This window comes from Ceratotherium simum, chromosome 34, assembly GCF_057802395.1.
Source record: "Ceratotherium simum simum isolate JZ-2026a chromosome 34, ASM5780239v1, whole genome shotgun sequence".
In the NCBI taxonomy this organism is placed as follows: Eukaryota; Metazoa; Chordata; class Mammalia; order Perissodactyla; family Rhinocerotidae; genus Ceratotherium; species Ceratotherium simum.
The window spans coordinates 12,545,412-12,561,453 of record NC_141933.1 but is presented as its reverse complement, the minus strand read 5'-3'; the positions used below and the strand labels follow the sequence as shown (position 1 = coordinate 12,561,453).

The window sequence follows — 16,042 nt, the reverse complement described above, 5'->3', positions numbered from 1 at the left end:
GTAAGAACCTTGACTATGCAAACCATTAGCACTAGGAAATGCCTCCTCTCCTCTGGGTCAGGGGGGTTTGGTCTTCCAAGGACCATCGCCTGCAGCCCTCCCTAGAAAATAGGGGGCTGTTACCATTCCACTTCAGGGAAATTTCCTTCATCCCCCGCAACACACACACTCGACCTGCTGACCCATGGGCATCCTCTAAGGCCATGCAGGCCGTATACCCTGGTTGGATAAGCCCAGGGACTCTGGGGCAGACTGCCAGCCTTGGGATCTGGCACTGCCACTCCCTAGCTATATGACCCTGGGCAGTAACTCCACAGCAGTAAAATATGAATTTTTAAAGTTACTCCGTCTGCACAGTCCCTGCCTCAAAGTGCAGGAGTTGGTGCATACACTGCTCTTTGGGCCAAGCAAGAATCTCCCCTGCTCTCCTATAGACCCGTCTTAGCATCAGGGCATCAGGCTTGGGACGAGGCACAGCCCTCCCTTGCCCTCTCTGCCCAGTACCCTTGTGCAGTGAACATCCTGCACAGCCTCTCAGGGCAGCCCTGCTAAGGTGCTTCTCACCTGAAACCCTCACTCCTCTGACCCTTCCCCCACCCTTGTTTCCTGTCCTGTAACCACTGTGGCGGCTCATCTCCCAAGCCTCCCCCGAGAAGAACTTATGAACTGTTACTAAAACAAACAGTAAAAGGACTCCAGATGAGTAGGGCCGGAAGGCATTTTTCTAAAGAAGGAGGCAGGGGTGTTCTTGAGGCCCCCCCCACTATCACCCCGGCTGCACTCCCACGGTGGAAACAGTCTCCCTGCACGTACTCCGAGAGTGAGCCCCACAGTCTCCACGTGGAGGATGCCGGGGGCAGGAAGGAGTCTGCGCGGGGAGCATGTGCCTCAGCCCCCCGGTTTCAGGAACCGAGAGCCAGCACCAGGCTCTCCAAGAAGAAGAGTCTCTTGAGTAGACAGATGGGAGCAGTGGGGGCCCAGGGCAGGGGCTCACTGGCTGGAAGCAGGGGACAGAAGCCTCCCTTGACCAGGAGATACCAGCTCAGGCTGAGTCGAAGAAGGAGAAAATCCAATCAGAGAACGTTGTGGAGGCCTCTGCAGTGGCGGACAGGTGCTGTGGCCAGGAGAACACCAAGACTGTCAGATGGGCCCTCCCGGAGCTCAGAGTCCAGAGATGGGTGACCAAGGCCAAAATGGTATAGACCAGCAATTCCCAACTTGAGGGCGCATCAGAACCTCCTGGAGGGCTTGTTAAAAAACGCTGATTGCTGGGCCCCATCCCCAAGTCCGATCTGGCAGTTCAGGGGCACAGCCTGGGCATTTGCATCTCTAAGTTCCCCAGAGGATGCCGATGTGCTGGTTCCACTGGGATGGAGAATTCTGGGTCCTTGGGTCTGGTGTGCTGGGAGCAGGGAGCAGCAGCTGGGTCCTGGGAGAGTGCAGAGGCTTTTAGCTGAGGGGCCTCGGCGAGTGTCTCCCCTCCCTGCTCTGAGAGTCAGAGGAGATAATAAGCAAAGGGCTCAGCTTGGAACCTGGTACAGAGTGAGGACGCAGGAGCCAGCCGCTGTTATTATTATTTCTCGTTGTTGTTGTCTGTGACGATGCTGATGTGAGGACCTCAGTGGGGCTGGGCCTTGCCAGACAGAATGTGGGGGAGCAGAGGAAAGGGAGATAGGCTTTGTTCCAGCTGCCAGTGCAGCCAGAGCCTGCCAGGAGGGGTTCCAGATTAAGGAAAGAGAGAGAGGGCCCAGGGAAGCTGGCGTCCTGACCTGAAGGGGGGCGGGGATGGGTACCCACAGAGGCGCCTCAGCCTGGCTTCTCTGAGCACTGGGATGAGAGGCTGCAGGGGTAGAGGGAAGAGTGAGTCTTCAGTCCCAGCCCCGCCCTGCCCTGTGACCCCCAGGATCGAGAAAGATGCACTTCCCCCAGGACGCAGGCCCTAGTCCCTGAAGCACAACTTTCTCCATGGCTGGGAACTTGATGTCACAGCCAGAAAGAGCCAAAGTTGGGTCCATCTCTGTATCAACCTCACCCACCCCACATAGAAGGAGACAAATCCAAGCCTGGCAGACCTCTGCTGGTTCTCTGCTGCCCGTGGGAGCTGTCCAGACTGCCAAAGGGGCATTGAAAGCCTCTCGGATCCACCTGTCCCTGCACCCCTACCCCATTTCCCCTACACACGTCAGTGCCTTTGCACATGCTGTTGCTGCTGCCTGGAATGCCTTTTCCCCTCCCCTACTCATCCTGCAGGACCCCTGTCTGACGTCATCAGGGTCTCTGGGCTCGTGCCATCAGGTGTGTTTAACGAACAGTCAAGGGAACGGGCCAACGCGGCCCCCAGCCATGGATTTCTCCCCAGCTGTCTCCCTCTGGCCCTGCCTTAGGAAGCGGGTTTTCATGTTCCTTTCTGGCCTCTTTAAAGAAGTCAAACAGGAAGCGAGAAGCATGGCAGGAAGTGGTGAGAACTGCCCTGGAATCCTTACTGGGGAGGCCCTGGAGTTGCCCACACGCAGGGGAGGAACAGTGTGACAGAACCTTGTTGGAGGCCCGTGTTGAGCTCCCTAGTGCCACTGTCACCCACAGAAGGAGGCCTAACTCCTCACACGGCCAAGACGCCTCTCAGTGATCCAGCCGCGCCCGTGCCTCCACCTTCATTTCTGCCACTCCCTAATCACATCCTATGATCAGTCACCATTTATTACCGCCTCCCCCACCCCATACACAAGTACGATTGCTGTGCCCTTGTGCGTGCTGTTTGCTTCCTGCTCTAGAATACTATTTCTTCTCTTGACTTCTTGGTGAACTCCTATTCATCCTTCAAAACCCTGGCCAGAGGTTGCCTCATCTGGGAAACATTGGCTGATCCTCTCAGACAGACCCTCCCTCCCACATCTCTGCCTCACTTTATATATGGCCACCTTTCCCCTCAATGGTAACTTTTTCTCACAACTGCTCCCCACCTTCCTGATGAGCAACTTGAGGACAGAAACTGTTTCTATTTCATCTCCTCATCACCAAAGCCAAGCAGAGGGCCTGACTTGTGGGAGGGGTCCCAATGAATGTTTGCTAAACAGAATAAATCTCCAGTATCGGAGACTGGATCCACCAAGATCCCCCAGTTCCTCACGGTGACCCGTTCTGGATCCGTTGTTACCCATGGCCTGGTGCCGTTCTCTCTGGCTCTGTTTTCGCCTGCAGAGGGCACAACCTTGGAGACTGATAACTTTCTACTGTTATTAACTAATAACTCGCTCGGGCCCACGCATATGCCAGTTAATCCTTGCAAAAACAAAAAGAGCATATTAGTGTCCTAGGGCAGCCATAACAGAGTACCACAAACTTAATGGCTTAGAACAGCAGAAATGCATTCTCTCATAATTCTGGGGGCCAGCAGTCTGAAATCTAGGTCTTAGCAGGGCAGCATGCCCTCTAAAGTCTCTAGGGGCGGACGCCCTCTTGCCTCTTCTGGCTTCAGGCCACTCCAGGCATTCCTTGGCTTAGGGCTGTGTCACTCCAGTCTCTGCCTCCCCCTTCACATGGCCTTCTCCTCCTCTCCCTGTGTGTCTCGCACAAGGACACTTGTCTTTGAAATTAGGACCCACCCAGATAATCCAGGATGATCTCATTCTGAGCTCATTAACTCAATGACATCTGCAAAGCCCCTTTTTCCAAATAAGATTACATCACAGTTTCCGGGAGTTATGACGTGGACATATCTTTTGAGAGGCCACCACTCAGCCCACTACAAATAGTAATTGCCAAAATTTATGGGGTACTTGCTATGTGCCAGACACCAGGCTAAGCACTTCACATGTCTTAGCTAATTTAATCCTCACAACCACCCTTGTCTCTCCAGCCTGAAAAGGCCCCTTCCTCAAACCCCGGCGCCCTCCCTCTGTCCCTCGCTTCTATTAGCAGAAGAGACAGGGTGGAGAACTCACACTTTCTGAGCACTGAAATCTCACAGCTCCCCGGTTAGGTTAAGCTCATTCTTAATCCCATTTTACAGATTAAGAAATTGAAGCCCAATTTTAAAAAATAAAAACGAGATTTAAAAAGGTAGGAAAGAGATGAACAAATGGGCGTTTAGAAAGTGGCCTAGTGGGAAGCCAAGATTTCAAGTCGCTCTGATCTGGCCCTCTCTCCTTCATCACTCAAAATAATGGTGGTTTTCATCACTATCGTTTTCAAATGATTGCCACGTGCGGACTCTGTTCTCAGTGCTTTAGATGGGGTATTTAATCCTTACAGCAACCCGACCTGTTAGTTACTGTTATTAACCCCATTATACATATGAGGAAGTCGAGCCACCGAGCAGGTGACTTTTCCAGGGTCCCCAGTGGGGACAGAGGAGCTGGGATCCTTCCCAGGCTGATGAGCTCTGGCCTCCGTGAGTCTTTGCAAGAATGTGGAATCATAACCGAGGGCTCAGGGCTCACCCTCTCCAGGACAGTGTGGCGCCATTGTTCTCAAAGGCATCCTGCTGCCCTTGGCCATGAGGAAGCTCCCCTGCTCTTCCCCTGCTTTTCCAGAACCTTGGGAGACGCTCTCCTCATAGGTAAGATCCGTGCTCAGTTAGGAAACACCGTTCTGTGTGTTACCTAATTCCATCCCCACCGTAACCATTCTCATCCCCATCTTACAGATGGGGGAAGGTCCCTTTGCTCCTGAGCAGTGAACACAGGATAGAATCCAGGTCTCGCAGTATCTCTGGCTGCTGCTGTCTCTTCCACCTAAAACCCCTCCTCAGGGAAAGCGTTCTGCTACAACAGAAAGCAAATAAACGTAGAAGGAATGAGGGAGTTGGAGAACCACCGCACCAGTGGGTACATGTTTGCTGAGGGGCAGGATAATTACATAGTCTCAAGTATCTGTGCTTAAGATACTTACTGTTGCAGAGACAAATGTGGTAACTTCACAGTGGAGGAAACTGACGACCCCGTCTTACCCAAGTGATCAGGTTATAGGTTATATCAGCAGTCAGAGAACAAACCAGGATGATGAGCCTCCAGATAGAATTCACCGAGAAGGACACAGCATCACTTCTGGGGTATTCCTGCCGGTTATGGATTGAACTGTGTCCCCTCCCCCACTCATATGTTGAAGCTCTAACCCCCAGTATGTCAGAATGTGACTGTGTTTGGAAACAGGGCCTTTAAAGGGGTTAAGTTAAAATGAGGCCATTAGCATGGGCCCTAATCCAATCTGACAGGTGTCCTTATGAGAGGAAATTTGGATACACAAAGAGACACTAGGCATGTGTGTGCATGTGGAAGACCACGTGAGGACACAGTGAGAAGGTGGCCATCTGCAAGCCAGGGAGAGAGGCCTGAGAAGAAACCAGACCTGCTGACACCTTGATCTTGGACTTCCACCCTCCAGAACTGTGAGAAATTCGATTTGTGTTGTTTAAGGCAGCCAGTCTATGGTATTTTGTTATGGCAGCCCTAGCAAACAAACACACTGCCAGAGATGCATAACTCTGGGTCTGAGCAGAAGGAAGCACCAGACAACCCAAATAAGGGCCATTCTGCAAATTGGCCTGCACTCCTCAAATATGTCAAGGGTGTGAAAGACAAAGACTGATAGAGGGAGCGTCCCAGATGGGAGGAGGCTGCAGAAACAGAATCCTGATCTTGGCCTGGATCCTGGACTAGGGAAAAAAAACTTTACCCTTGGCTATAAAAGTCATCCTTAGGAGAACTGGTGAATCGCATAAGGTTTGTAGACAATTGTATTATACCAATGTTAATTTCCTGATTTTGATCATTTTACTGTGGTTACTTGTTTTTTAGTAAATACACGCTGTAGTGTCCAGGGGTAAAGGGGGAATCACTCATGTCTGCAGCCAGCCCTCAAATGGTAGAGAAGAAAGTATGTGCGTGTACGTGTGTGTGTGTGTACAGAGAGAGAGACACAGAGCTAAAACAAATGCAAAAACATGTTAACAAACAAAATTCAACTGAGTAAATATTTACGATCTTATTGGCTTTATTCTACAATTCATAAATAGGCAGCATCCTGTCCAGCAGATGGAAAGGAGCTCCGAGAAGCTGTAGGGAAGGAAAGACTTTTATAGGCAGAAGGGAGCTGGAACAAGGAGCTACACTAGGCAAAAAGCGGGTTGGTTATGGCACGGTCACTTTCCTTTAGGGGACGGCAGGGGTCTCTCAGGCCGATGACCTAACTAGTGCTGATCAGGAGACTCCTGACGGACTAGTGTACGATTCCATGGCTGGGAGAGCTGAAACTGTAAATTAAGTCTTGGTTTGGTGATGTGGGGCTTAGCATAAGCAACTCCATTTTGGGCCGGTTATATGTGCATGTCCGTCCTGTTTTTAACAACAGTTAATATTTGAGGAACCTGGGTGAAGGATGTACGGAAATTCTTTCCAATAAGTCTGAAACTATTTCAAAATAAAATGTTTAAAACCCCCCTTGTCCCTCAGGAAAAATTGACCTCACTAGCCTCTCCCGCCCTCTAGCTGCATCTCCTCCCTGTCCCCACCCAGCTCTTCCCTCTCCGGCAACCCCAGCCAGCTTGAAGTCCACAGTTTCCAGCCCTTTCTATGCCTTTCTCCACCTAGATTCCCTCTGCCTCAGCACAATATCCCCACCACCACCCCTGCACGCACGGCTCCTCACACTTCTGCTCAGGCACCCTTTCCTCCAGAAACACTTCCACAGCCCCCACCCCACTGCTGGGTTCCTGCCTCAACCTGCCCGCCCCCCAGGGCCACCCCGCCAGCATCCCCCGTCTCAGTTCTAGTCACAGTGAAAGTTATTCGTCGCCAAGCAGGAAATCATCACCACATATAATTTATCACACCCACTGTTTGTCACTTGCAGTCTTCTGTCCCCTCTGCGAGGTAAGCATTATCTCCCCCAGTTCACAAATGGGAAACTGAAGGTCAGGAAAATGAGGTGTCTGGGTCACAGCTGGGAAGCGGTCGGGGGGAGTTTGGAACCAGACTCTTCACCACCAAGCCCCATGCTCTCCTGCCGCTGCAGATTATGCTCACCAACGATCACCAACACCTGCTGAGCTGGACTCCGCCAGGCCCTGGACTGAGCGCTTCCAGGACGCGGGGACGGTGACAGCACCTCCCTCAGAGGGTGGCGGTTGTGAGCTAACACGGGCAAGGCCTCCGGACTACGCCTGGCACGTGGGAGGCGCTGCAGACCGGGAGCCAGGCTACTTGGTGTTTTTAATAGACTTTCTAAGGACTGTTCTAGATGTACAGAAAACAGGAGAAGATAGCACCGAGTTGCCACAGACCCCACACTCAGTCACCCCTACAATTACCATCTTACCTTAGGACGGGACATTTATTACAATTAACGAGTCAATGTCGATTCGTTGTTATTAACTAAAGTCCATTTCCTTAGCTTTTACCTAATATCCTTTTCTCGTTCCAGGATCCCATCCAGGAGGCCACGTTATATGTGCGTGTCCATCTTGTTATTTTTTATTAGTAATAGCCAAAGTCCTATTAATCGTTTTAATGCTCAGGAGAGCTAGCTCTTTACTCACCCATCGCCCCCATCCCGCTGCGAGCTGCTAGGGCAGGGGCAGTGTCTCCCTGAGCCCCTAAAGCCCATCCTGAGGGGGGTGATGAAACCTGGCCTGCTGCAGACTGCCATTGTCCTTGCAGCTCCTCGCAGGCAGGGGGCCTGGAGAGCCTGACTGGGCAGGGAGGTGGTGATGAGGGACTTGGGAGACAGGGTGGTGGGCCCATGCCTCCCAGCCGTGGATCCAGCCGCACAGCCCACCTGCAGTCTCCCCTTTCCTAGAAAGCTCCCTCCTCCCCAGCCAGAATCACTCAGCTGATCCAGCATCACCGGCCAGCTGTGAGGCAGGAAGCCAGGGTGAGGGGCAGCTTTCCCAGCAGCCCCTCAGGGCCCCGGGCAGGGAGGGTGCCTTCCCTGGCCATCAGGACAGGAATTTCACCAGAGCCCCTGGTGGCCATACAGGTGCTCCCCCAGGTGGGCCCCCTTCACCCATCGAAGTTTCCACTTGCCACCTCCCCCATATAAGGCCTGGGCCCTCACCTAGTGGTGAGAGGTAGGGACTACGGTAGGATCTGCCGGTGTATCTTATGGCAGGAGCCTCGGCCATGGGCTGGGGTCTCTGCGTGGCCCTGCTGCTGCTGCTAGCGGCCACCCTGGGGCTGGGGCAGCAGCCACACCTTGAGCCTGGTCTCCTAGGCCTATGGCACAGCTACGACTGTGGGATGAGGGGCATGCAGCTGCTGGTGTTCCCTCTGCCAGGCCAGACTGTCCGCTTCAAGGTGGTGGGTGAGTGCCGGCTGAGTCCCGGACCCGCCTCCCAGGGTTGCAGTGGGGAGCTGGGATCCTGCCCCTGCGGCAGGAACAAGAAAAGCAGGGGCCTCCATCCTGCCTGCAGGTGGCTGCGCCCACCCCCTCACCACATTAAGGAGGGGGAGGAGGAGGGCCAAGGCCAGTTCCCCACCTGGATTTCCCTGGCCACCCAGGGCAGCTTCTCCCCGCTCAGCGTGCACAGGGATCTCTTGGCCGTCTTGCTCAGGGGCAGGTCCTGATTCGTAGGGCCCAGACTCTGCATCTGTAATCACGCCCAGCTGATGCCCAGGCTGCTGGTCGAGAAACTCCCTGAGTGGCAGAGCCCTAGTGGAGAAAAGGGGGGTGGGTTTGGAGTGAGGATTTGAATCTGCAGCTTCTAAGCTGTGTGATCTTGAACAACTGACCTGACCTCTCTGAACCTGCATTTCCTTATCTGTAAGATGGGAAAGATGACCCCAACCTCACCATGTAGACTGAACAGGAGCGCAGGGGTTGTGCCCGCACCCAGAGGGGCCCTGGCTGTTCTGGGCTGACCTAGCAGGTGTCCCCAGGTGACGGCAACAGCCAGTTAACCTGGCAGACAGGCTCAGCTCTTTCTACAAAACCTCAGGTTTGAATCCTCATCCTGCCCCTCGTTGTGTGCGCCCGAGAAAGCTCGCCATCTGCGCCTCAGCTGCCTCCTCCACAGAAGGTGATAATTAAGCTTAAATGAACTGGTGTACAAGAGCTCAGTGGCTGAGACCCTACTTATCTTTTCTCCACCATGTGTTCATTCCTGTTTGCTGCTGTGTGCTGGCAGCAGGGAACCATAGCTAGAAAGATCTAAAAGTAGCTAACGTCATTTCCTTACAGATGTGAAAACTGAGACCAGAGAGGGAAAGGGGCTTGCCCAAGATCATACAGCAAACTAGTCGCAAAGCTAAGGCTGGAACCAGTCTCCTGGCCCTGAGTGGGAGGGAGTCTTCTCAGCAGACCCCAGCAGCCTCTGGCTTTACCCTTCAGCACCACTGACCCCTGCCCTCCACCTCTCTTTCCCCTCCCCCCACCCCAGATGAATTTGGGAACCGATTTGAAGTGAACAACTGCTCCATCTGCTATCACTGGGTCACGGCCAAGCCCCAGGGTCCTGTGGTCCTCTCTGCTGATTACAAAGGCTGCCACGTGCTGGAGAAGGTAGGGACTCACTGCTCTGGGGGAGAGCCCCACAGCTGGGAGCCAGCTTGGCCTAACACCGTGTCGGGCTAGGGAGGCCCCTTATGGACCAGGGCGCATCTTTGCTCAAGCCCACTCAGTGAGCTGGTGGGTGAGGGGGACTAAGTCGTGGGCGCAGGCACCTCCTGGGACCCGCCCACAAATCCAGCTCCCTGCCTAAACCCAGCTGGTTCTCGCTGACCCCTCCTCTGCCTGGATGCTGGGTGGCCTCACCCAGCTGCTCTCCTGTCGCCCTCTCCCCTGCAGGACGGACGTTCCCACCTGAGGGTGTTCATCGAAGCTGTGCTGCCCGATGGTCGTGTTGATGTAGCACGAGATGTCACTCTGATCTGTCCCAAACCTGACCACACCTGGACTCTGGACTCCCACCTGGCGCCCCCCACCGCATCCTCACTCTCTCCCCTGCATACTCGTCCCCTCCACCACACCCCAGAGCATGGCTTTGTCCATCCAACTCCTGCCCCGCCATTCCTTGGACCTGGACCCACCCACCCCACCCTGGGTCCACCCCAGTGGGGCACCTTGGAGCACTGGGAAGTTGACAGGCCAGCTTCCATAGGTATGTAGGGCTTCTCTGTGGGTACACTCCGTGTCTGGGGCCTTCTAGGGTATGGGGTGGCCTGATAGCCCTCTACTGGGCTCTGAGAGGCTACCTCCCTCCATTTCCCTGGAAGTCTGCTGCCCACTTGGCTCCTTATGTCACCCCTTGGCTCCCCCGTCTTGTCACCAACCCTAGGTACCCATCTGACCCAGGAGCAGTGCCGAGTGGTCTCTGGGCTCATCCCCTGCAGAGTGAGAAGTAGTTCCAGGGAAGCCTGTCAGCAGGCTGGCTGCTGCTATGACAACAGCAGAGAGGTTCCCTGTTACTATGGCAACACAGGTACAACTTGCCACACCAAGCATGGTCCCCGTCCTCTGAGTCCTGTAGCCATATGAGGGCTTCCTCCCCGACCCACCCCCGACGCTGCAACTCGGCTTCCCACCCTGTTCCGAGGAGAGGCTGATCCCAGAAGGGACTGCAAAAGAGACCTTTAGATGGGCGGTCACACGTCCCAGTTTCCCTGATAATGATTGGCCCAGGGAACAATTAACAGATCTACCTTTACATGTACCCCTACCTTTTAGATCGAGAACATCCCAGTTTGGATGATAAATTAAATAAGATCCCAGAGCATAGTTCGACTGTTTTTTTTTTTTCCATGCATGAGAATCTGGGTTGGCAAAGGGTTTGCTCCACACAAGCGGAAAGTAAGAATCAGGTCTCCCGTCTCCCAGGCCCACACTTAAATATTTACTGTCCCCCAGTCCACCCACCCTGGGTCTGTGCTGCAGGGACACTAAACCCCAAGGCCCTGATCAGCCTCTTTGATCCGCCTTTGTCCCAGCGACTGTCCAGTGCTTCAGAAATGGCCACTTCATCCTGGTGGTGTCCCAAGAGACAGCCTTGGCACACAGCTTCACACTGGCCGATGTCCGCCTGGCTTACGCCCCTGCCAGCTGCTCCCCGACCCAGGAGACGAGGTCCTTCGTGGTCTTCCACTTCCCCCTCACCCACTGTGGCACCACAGTCCAGGTAGGAGCGGGGGCAAAGGGCCGGTGCCCAGGGCTGCCCCCTGGGAGGGCCTCACCCAGCTGTCTCCTCCCACAGGTGGTTGGCAGCCAACTCATCTATGAGAACCAGCTGGTGTCTGATGTGGATGTCCGGGTGGGGCCGCAGGGTTCCATCACACGGGATGGCACCTTCCGGTGAGGGGGAGCCTTCCTCAAACAGGCAGGGCTGTGGGCTTGGGTGGAAGGGAGAACAGGTGCACTTAGAGCAAGCTTTGGAGCCATCTGGGTTCATGCCCAAACTCGACTAGCAGCTGTGTGACCTTAGAAGAGCTCCTTACCTCCTCCCAGCCCACCCTACTAGGCAGAGGGAATGCCCGTTAATCAGGGCTAGTGGGAGCATTAAGTGGGGTCTGCCCACCCGTGGCAAGGAGAAGCCACAGCAGTGCCCGAGAGGGCCAGAGACCTCAAGAACACTTGCCTGTATCTCTCCAAGAACTAAGCTCAGAAACTGAGCACCAAGAATTAAGCTGACAGCTGCCCCTTCCAGGCCCCAGGAAGAAGCCGAGTCTGAGGCTATTGCCGCCCCCTGATCCGAGCTTGCGAAGCCAAGATGAGGCAGAAGACCCCTGGGGCTGCAGCTCTCCGAGGGTGTGGTGGAGGGAGGACCCGAGGGCGACCCCCTCGCAGAAAGGGGCCCCAGGACCTGCTGACTCGGGCAAAACCACCCCAGGTTCCCAGGATGTCAGTGGGGGTGCCCCCGAGGGAATCTGCTGCTCACACCTGCCTTTGAACTCCAGGGGCTGGGCACCCAACCTCAGCCTGTGTACTGTGTCCAGTGGAGTTCATATATGAACATGGGTTGTAGAAATTCTGTGCCTGGATGCCCAGGTGTCCTTCTCACCCCTCTACCTGCCATGAGGGCTGGGGCAGATGCCGGCCTCAGGGTGCAAATGTCTTTTGCTTTAAAATGCCAAGTACCTACTGGCCGGGGGGATGGGGGACAAATCTGTCATGGCTTAGACCCTTGGATTTAAAAGCTTTGGGAGCTAGCAAGAATTCAACACAGCGCCAGGATTCCCAGAGGAAGGGGAGGCCAGAGGAAGGGGAGGCCAAAGGAAGGGGAGGGGGAAGGGAAAGCAACTGCAGCCCATCAGGAGTAAGAAGGAGGGCTCCTCAGACAAAAGGCCTTCGGATTAGGGTGGGATGGCTTATGCCTGCTGGCACCTAGGTTGTGCCAGGCCCCAGGCTCCATCAGCAGCATGCCTTCCCCCAGGGCACCCAGCCCAGGCTCAAACCCAGGGCTCTGTCTCAAGTGGAGGTGGAGGTAGAGTGCTTAGGGGCCGGAGGTGAAGGTGGCTGGGCTAGGGTGGGGTCAGCTACTTTTGCAGAACACCTCCGGGGGTCCGGGCATGGGCCCCCGCTGAGAGTGTGGGGGGATGCTGAGGCTAGTGAGGGACACTAGACCCAGTGGCCGACGAGCTACGGCTGTAAGGACAATGATGACACTGGGGCGCTATCTCGTGACCTCACTCAATCCTCACCTTCGGGGGGAGGGGTCATCACCATCTTACAAAACTGAGGCTTGGGTTAAACCACTTGCTCGTGGTCCCATGGCCAGTAAGTACTAAGAAGATTCAAACCCGGGTCTCTCAGAGGATACAGCTCCCAGACCTGCCTCCAGGCTCAACTGTCAGGCTCCAAGGGAGGGCCTCAAATGCCAGAACAGGGCAGGCAGCTGTCAGCCCCATGGGGTCCCCCCATGTCTCCATCCTGCTGCACCCCTGCACTAGAAGAGGGCCTGGCATGGCAGGCTCGAGCCATCCTGGGAAGATGAGGGGGCAGAGGACAGGCAGGGGTGCGCGTTACCCTAGCAATGGCTCAGGTGGCGTCCATCCGCCATGCTGGACCGCACCCTGTTTGTTGCATCCACATGGCTAGTACCTGGTTTCTTAAGGAAGCAGGATGTGCTGATTCTGTATCTTCTTCCCCATTCTCACGCACCTGGACTTCAGGCTTCACATGCACTGTGTCTTCAACGTCAGCGACTTCCTTCCTCTCCAGGCGTCCATCTTCCCTCCCCCATCACCAGCCGCTGTGAACCAGTCTGGCCCCCTGCGGCTTGAGCTGCGGATTGCCAAGGGTACTGTGTCCCCATACTTTCTCTTCCTGCCCCCACTTCCCAGATGTGCAGCCCACCGAGGCTCACGAGCCCCTCTCCCTGTAGATGAGACTTTCGGCTCCTACTACGGGGAGGAGGACTACCCCATCGTGAGGCTGCTCCGTGAGCCCATCCCCGTGGAGGTGCGGCTCCTGCAGAGGACAGACCCCAGTCTGGTCCTAGTGCTGCACCAGTGCTGGGCCACTCCAGGCGCCAACCCCTTCCAGCAGCCGCAGTGGCCCATCCTGTCGGACGGGTGAGTGGCGCTGGGTGCTCCAGCTTGCCCCATCGCTCCTTCCCCTGCCTCCTCTCCCCTCAGAGTGGCCTCCTTGACTTCTCTCCTTCCCAGGTGTCCTTTCGATGGTGACAGCTACAAGACCCAAATGGTAGCCTTGGACAGGGCAGAGCTTCCCTTCCCGTCTCACTACCAGCGCTTCACTGTTGCCACCTTTGCCCTCCTGGACTCAGGCTCCCAGAGGGCCCTCAGGGGACCGGTAAGACACGCCATGTTCCTCATGTCTGGTCCCCGTCTGTTAAGGGAGATAAGCCAGTCACCGAATCCCTCCAGCACCCTGCAAGCGAACTCAGACAAAGGTCCCCAGACCGGGCTTGGTTTTACCAAGTGTCATGGAGGGTGGTGAGCCCAGGTCCTGCCTCGGATCAGCCCAGAGGTGACCCGTACACACCTCAAGAGGGAGGAAGGAAATGCCGAGGGTGGATGCCATCAACCCTAAATCCGAGGGTTGGTCACGGGGTCCTAGAGTGGCCTTGCTTCTGACTGTGTTCAACGTGATTCTGCTTTGAATGTTTAAAACCCAGCAACTTCTCCAGAAGGTAAATGTGGATAAACTTAGGGTATATTTAGGTTTTCTACATAGCATACCAATGGCACCATAGGCCTTATAGCACTGTCTAACTTTTATTCTACTGAACAATATCTTTCACACTAATACGTACAGGTCTCTGTGTATTTTTAATAGCTGCATGTTATTATGTCAGATATAGACAGGCTTCACTGGTTAGCACCTGTTAGGGTGGCTTCATTCTCATCTCAGCTGTGTGCCTCTTCCTGAGCCGAGAGACCCTACCCTGCTGGATGAAGGGGCATCTGTTGGTCAGGCCTACTGGGTGGCCCAGGTCAGGTCAACTCCTCCTGCTTCTACTGCTTTTGGGAGTTGTCCCCGGCCTTGTGTTCCTGGGAGCAGTGGTAACCTGTCCTCCCCTCTGTTCCCAGTCGCTGATCACAGAGTAAGAGAGGGCAGCAGGCATCTGCTCTCCTGCTGCCTGGTCAAGGCCCACCCCTTCAGAATTCCCTTTCTCTATCAGCTGGGCAGCAAAAGGAGCAGGCCAGCCCTCCCAGGGGGACTCTGCCACCAGCGGCTGCACTGGTGGAGCAGGCCGAGGGCCGGGACTAGACCAAGTGCAGTGGTCCTTGCCTGTAAGGTTCTCTCCTGCAGACTAGGGCCATCAGAAAGGAGGAAGGCACGGGTTCCGAATTGGGAAGCAACACACATGGCTCTGTGCCTCATCGGCAAGGGTTGCTTCTCAGTCTTGGTCCACACGCCCAGATTTCAGCCTGCCTGCCTGGCCGGCAGCAGTGTGGACTTGGCCTGGGTCCTTTATCCCACGTCCCTGCCTCAGTGCTTCCTGCCCAGGGCACCAAGCCAGCCCCACACCTTGACCTGATTCTCTTCCCCCCAGGTTTACTTCTTCTGCAGCGCCTCTGCCTGCTCCCCCTCGGGCTTGGAGACCTGCTCCACCACATGTAGCTCTGGGACTGCCAGTGAGTCTGGGGTGGGGACCGGGCGGGGGGTGTTGTTTGTTCTTTCATATGTCTGCATGTGCGTTCCTGGCTTCTGGGCCACTAGGGGCTGGTGACCAGCCCTAGATGCCACTCCTCCCCTGGGCAGGACTGCGACGATCCTACAGTCACAACGACACTGCAGTGCCCCAGAACATCGTGAGCTCTCCAGGGCCAGTGGGCTTCAAGGATTCTTATGGGCAGGAGCCTACGCTGAGGCCGGCAGGTACCAGAGTCTGTGGAGGGGCCCCCAGGCCTTGTCCCCCACCCTCCACGTGCTAACAAAACAGGGAAGCTCTGGCCTTAGTGAGGGCAGGGGATGGTGTAAGTGTCTTCAGGGGGGAACTAAGCAAAGATAGACACGGTCTACCTTATCTGCAGAAGGGCGGCTTCAGCTCTGCCCGTGTGATTACAAAGGTCTGGTGTGGCGGAAAGTTGGAGGGGGCCTTGCCCAGCCCTGCAGTCCTTCACAGCCCTTCTCTCCGGCAGGCTCCACCAGGAACGCCAACCCGAGGCCTGTCCTCTGGATGGTCCTTTCGCTGGTGGCTGTTGCCCTGGTCCTAGGGGTCGGCGTCTTTGTGAGCCTGAGCCAGGCCTGGGCCCAGAAGCTCCAGGAAGGCAACAGAGGGTGAATGGGCTCAATAAACCATCATTTCAAGCCTACCGAAAGCAGGTGTGGAGAAGCCATTTGTCATGACTAGAACAGAATATTTCTTGTCTTAGAAACTTGTTCCTCAGCGTCAGCTCTGCTCTTTCAGAATTGTGGCCTCTGTTAACAGACACTGGGTGGAGTCCAGTGTCTCCCAGACTGAATTCAGGAGACTCTGCCTCTCAGCAAGGAAAGGTGGGGTTCCAGGCCGAGAAAGCAGGCCAGGCAAAGGCCGAGGACAATAAAATCAGAGCAGAGTCACAGAGAGGCACTAGCTGGGCATTGGGAACCTGGCAGGGCTAATGGCCTGTGAAGGCTGGTCACCTTCCCACGGACACAGGAGTTCTAC

The 16,042-nt window shown here is 55.3% G+C and overlaps 1 protein-coding gene across 1 annotated transcript; it reads left to right on the top strand.

The window, feature by feature from the left end:
• The first annotated feature begins 8,099 nt into the window (after nt 1–8,099).
• On the top strand, nt 8,100–15,700 carry ZP1 (zona pellucida glycoprotein 1). Its single transcript, XM_004437785.2, has 12 exons — nt 8,100–8,298; nt 9,374–9,495; nt 9,781–10,093; nt 10,271–10,414; nt 10,920–11,107; nt 11,183–11,280; nt 13,098–13,225; nt 13,310–13,499; nt 13,593–13,737; nt 14,945–15,026; nt 15,154–15,270; nt 15,534–15,700. Exons 1-12 carry the CDS (start codon nt 8,100–8,102, stop codon nt 15,674–15,676), a joined length of 1,869 nt encoding a protein of 622 aa, XP_004437842.1. The 3' UTR covers nt 15,677–15,700.
• The last annotated feature ends 342 nt before the right edge of the window (nt 15,701–16,042 follow it).

Coding starts and splice junctions, on each gene's coding strand:
- ZP1 (XM_004437785.2), top strand. CDS start 8,100: ATGGCAGGAGCCTCGGCCATGGGCTGGGGTCTCTGCGTGGCCCTGCTG. Junction 9,496..9,780: donor GCTGCCACGTGCTGGAGAAG/GTAGGGACTCAC, acceptor TCTCCCCTGCAG/GACGGACGTTCCCACCTGAG. Junction 11,281..13,097: donor ACACGGGATGGCACCTTCCG/GTGAGGGGGAGC, acceptor CCTGGACTTCAG/GCTTCACATGCACTGTGTCT.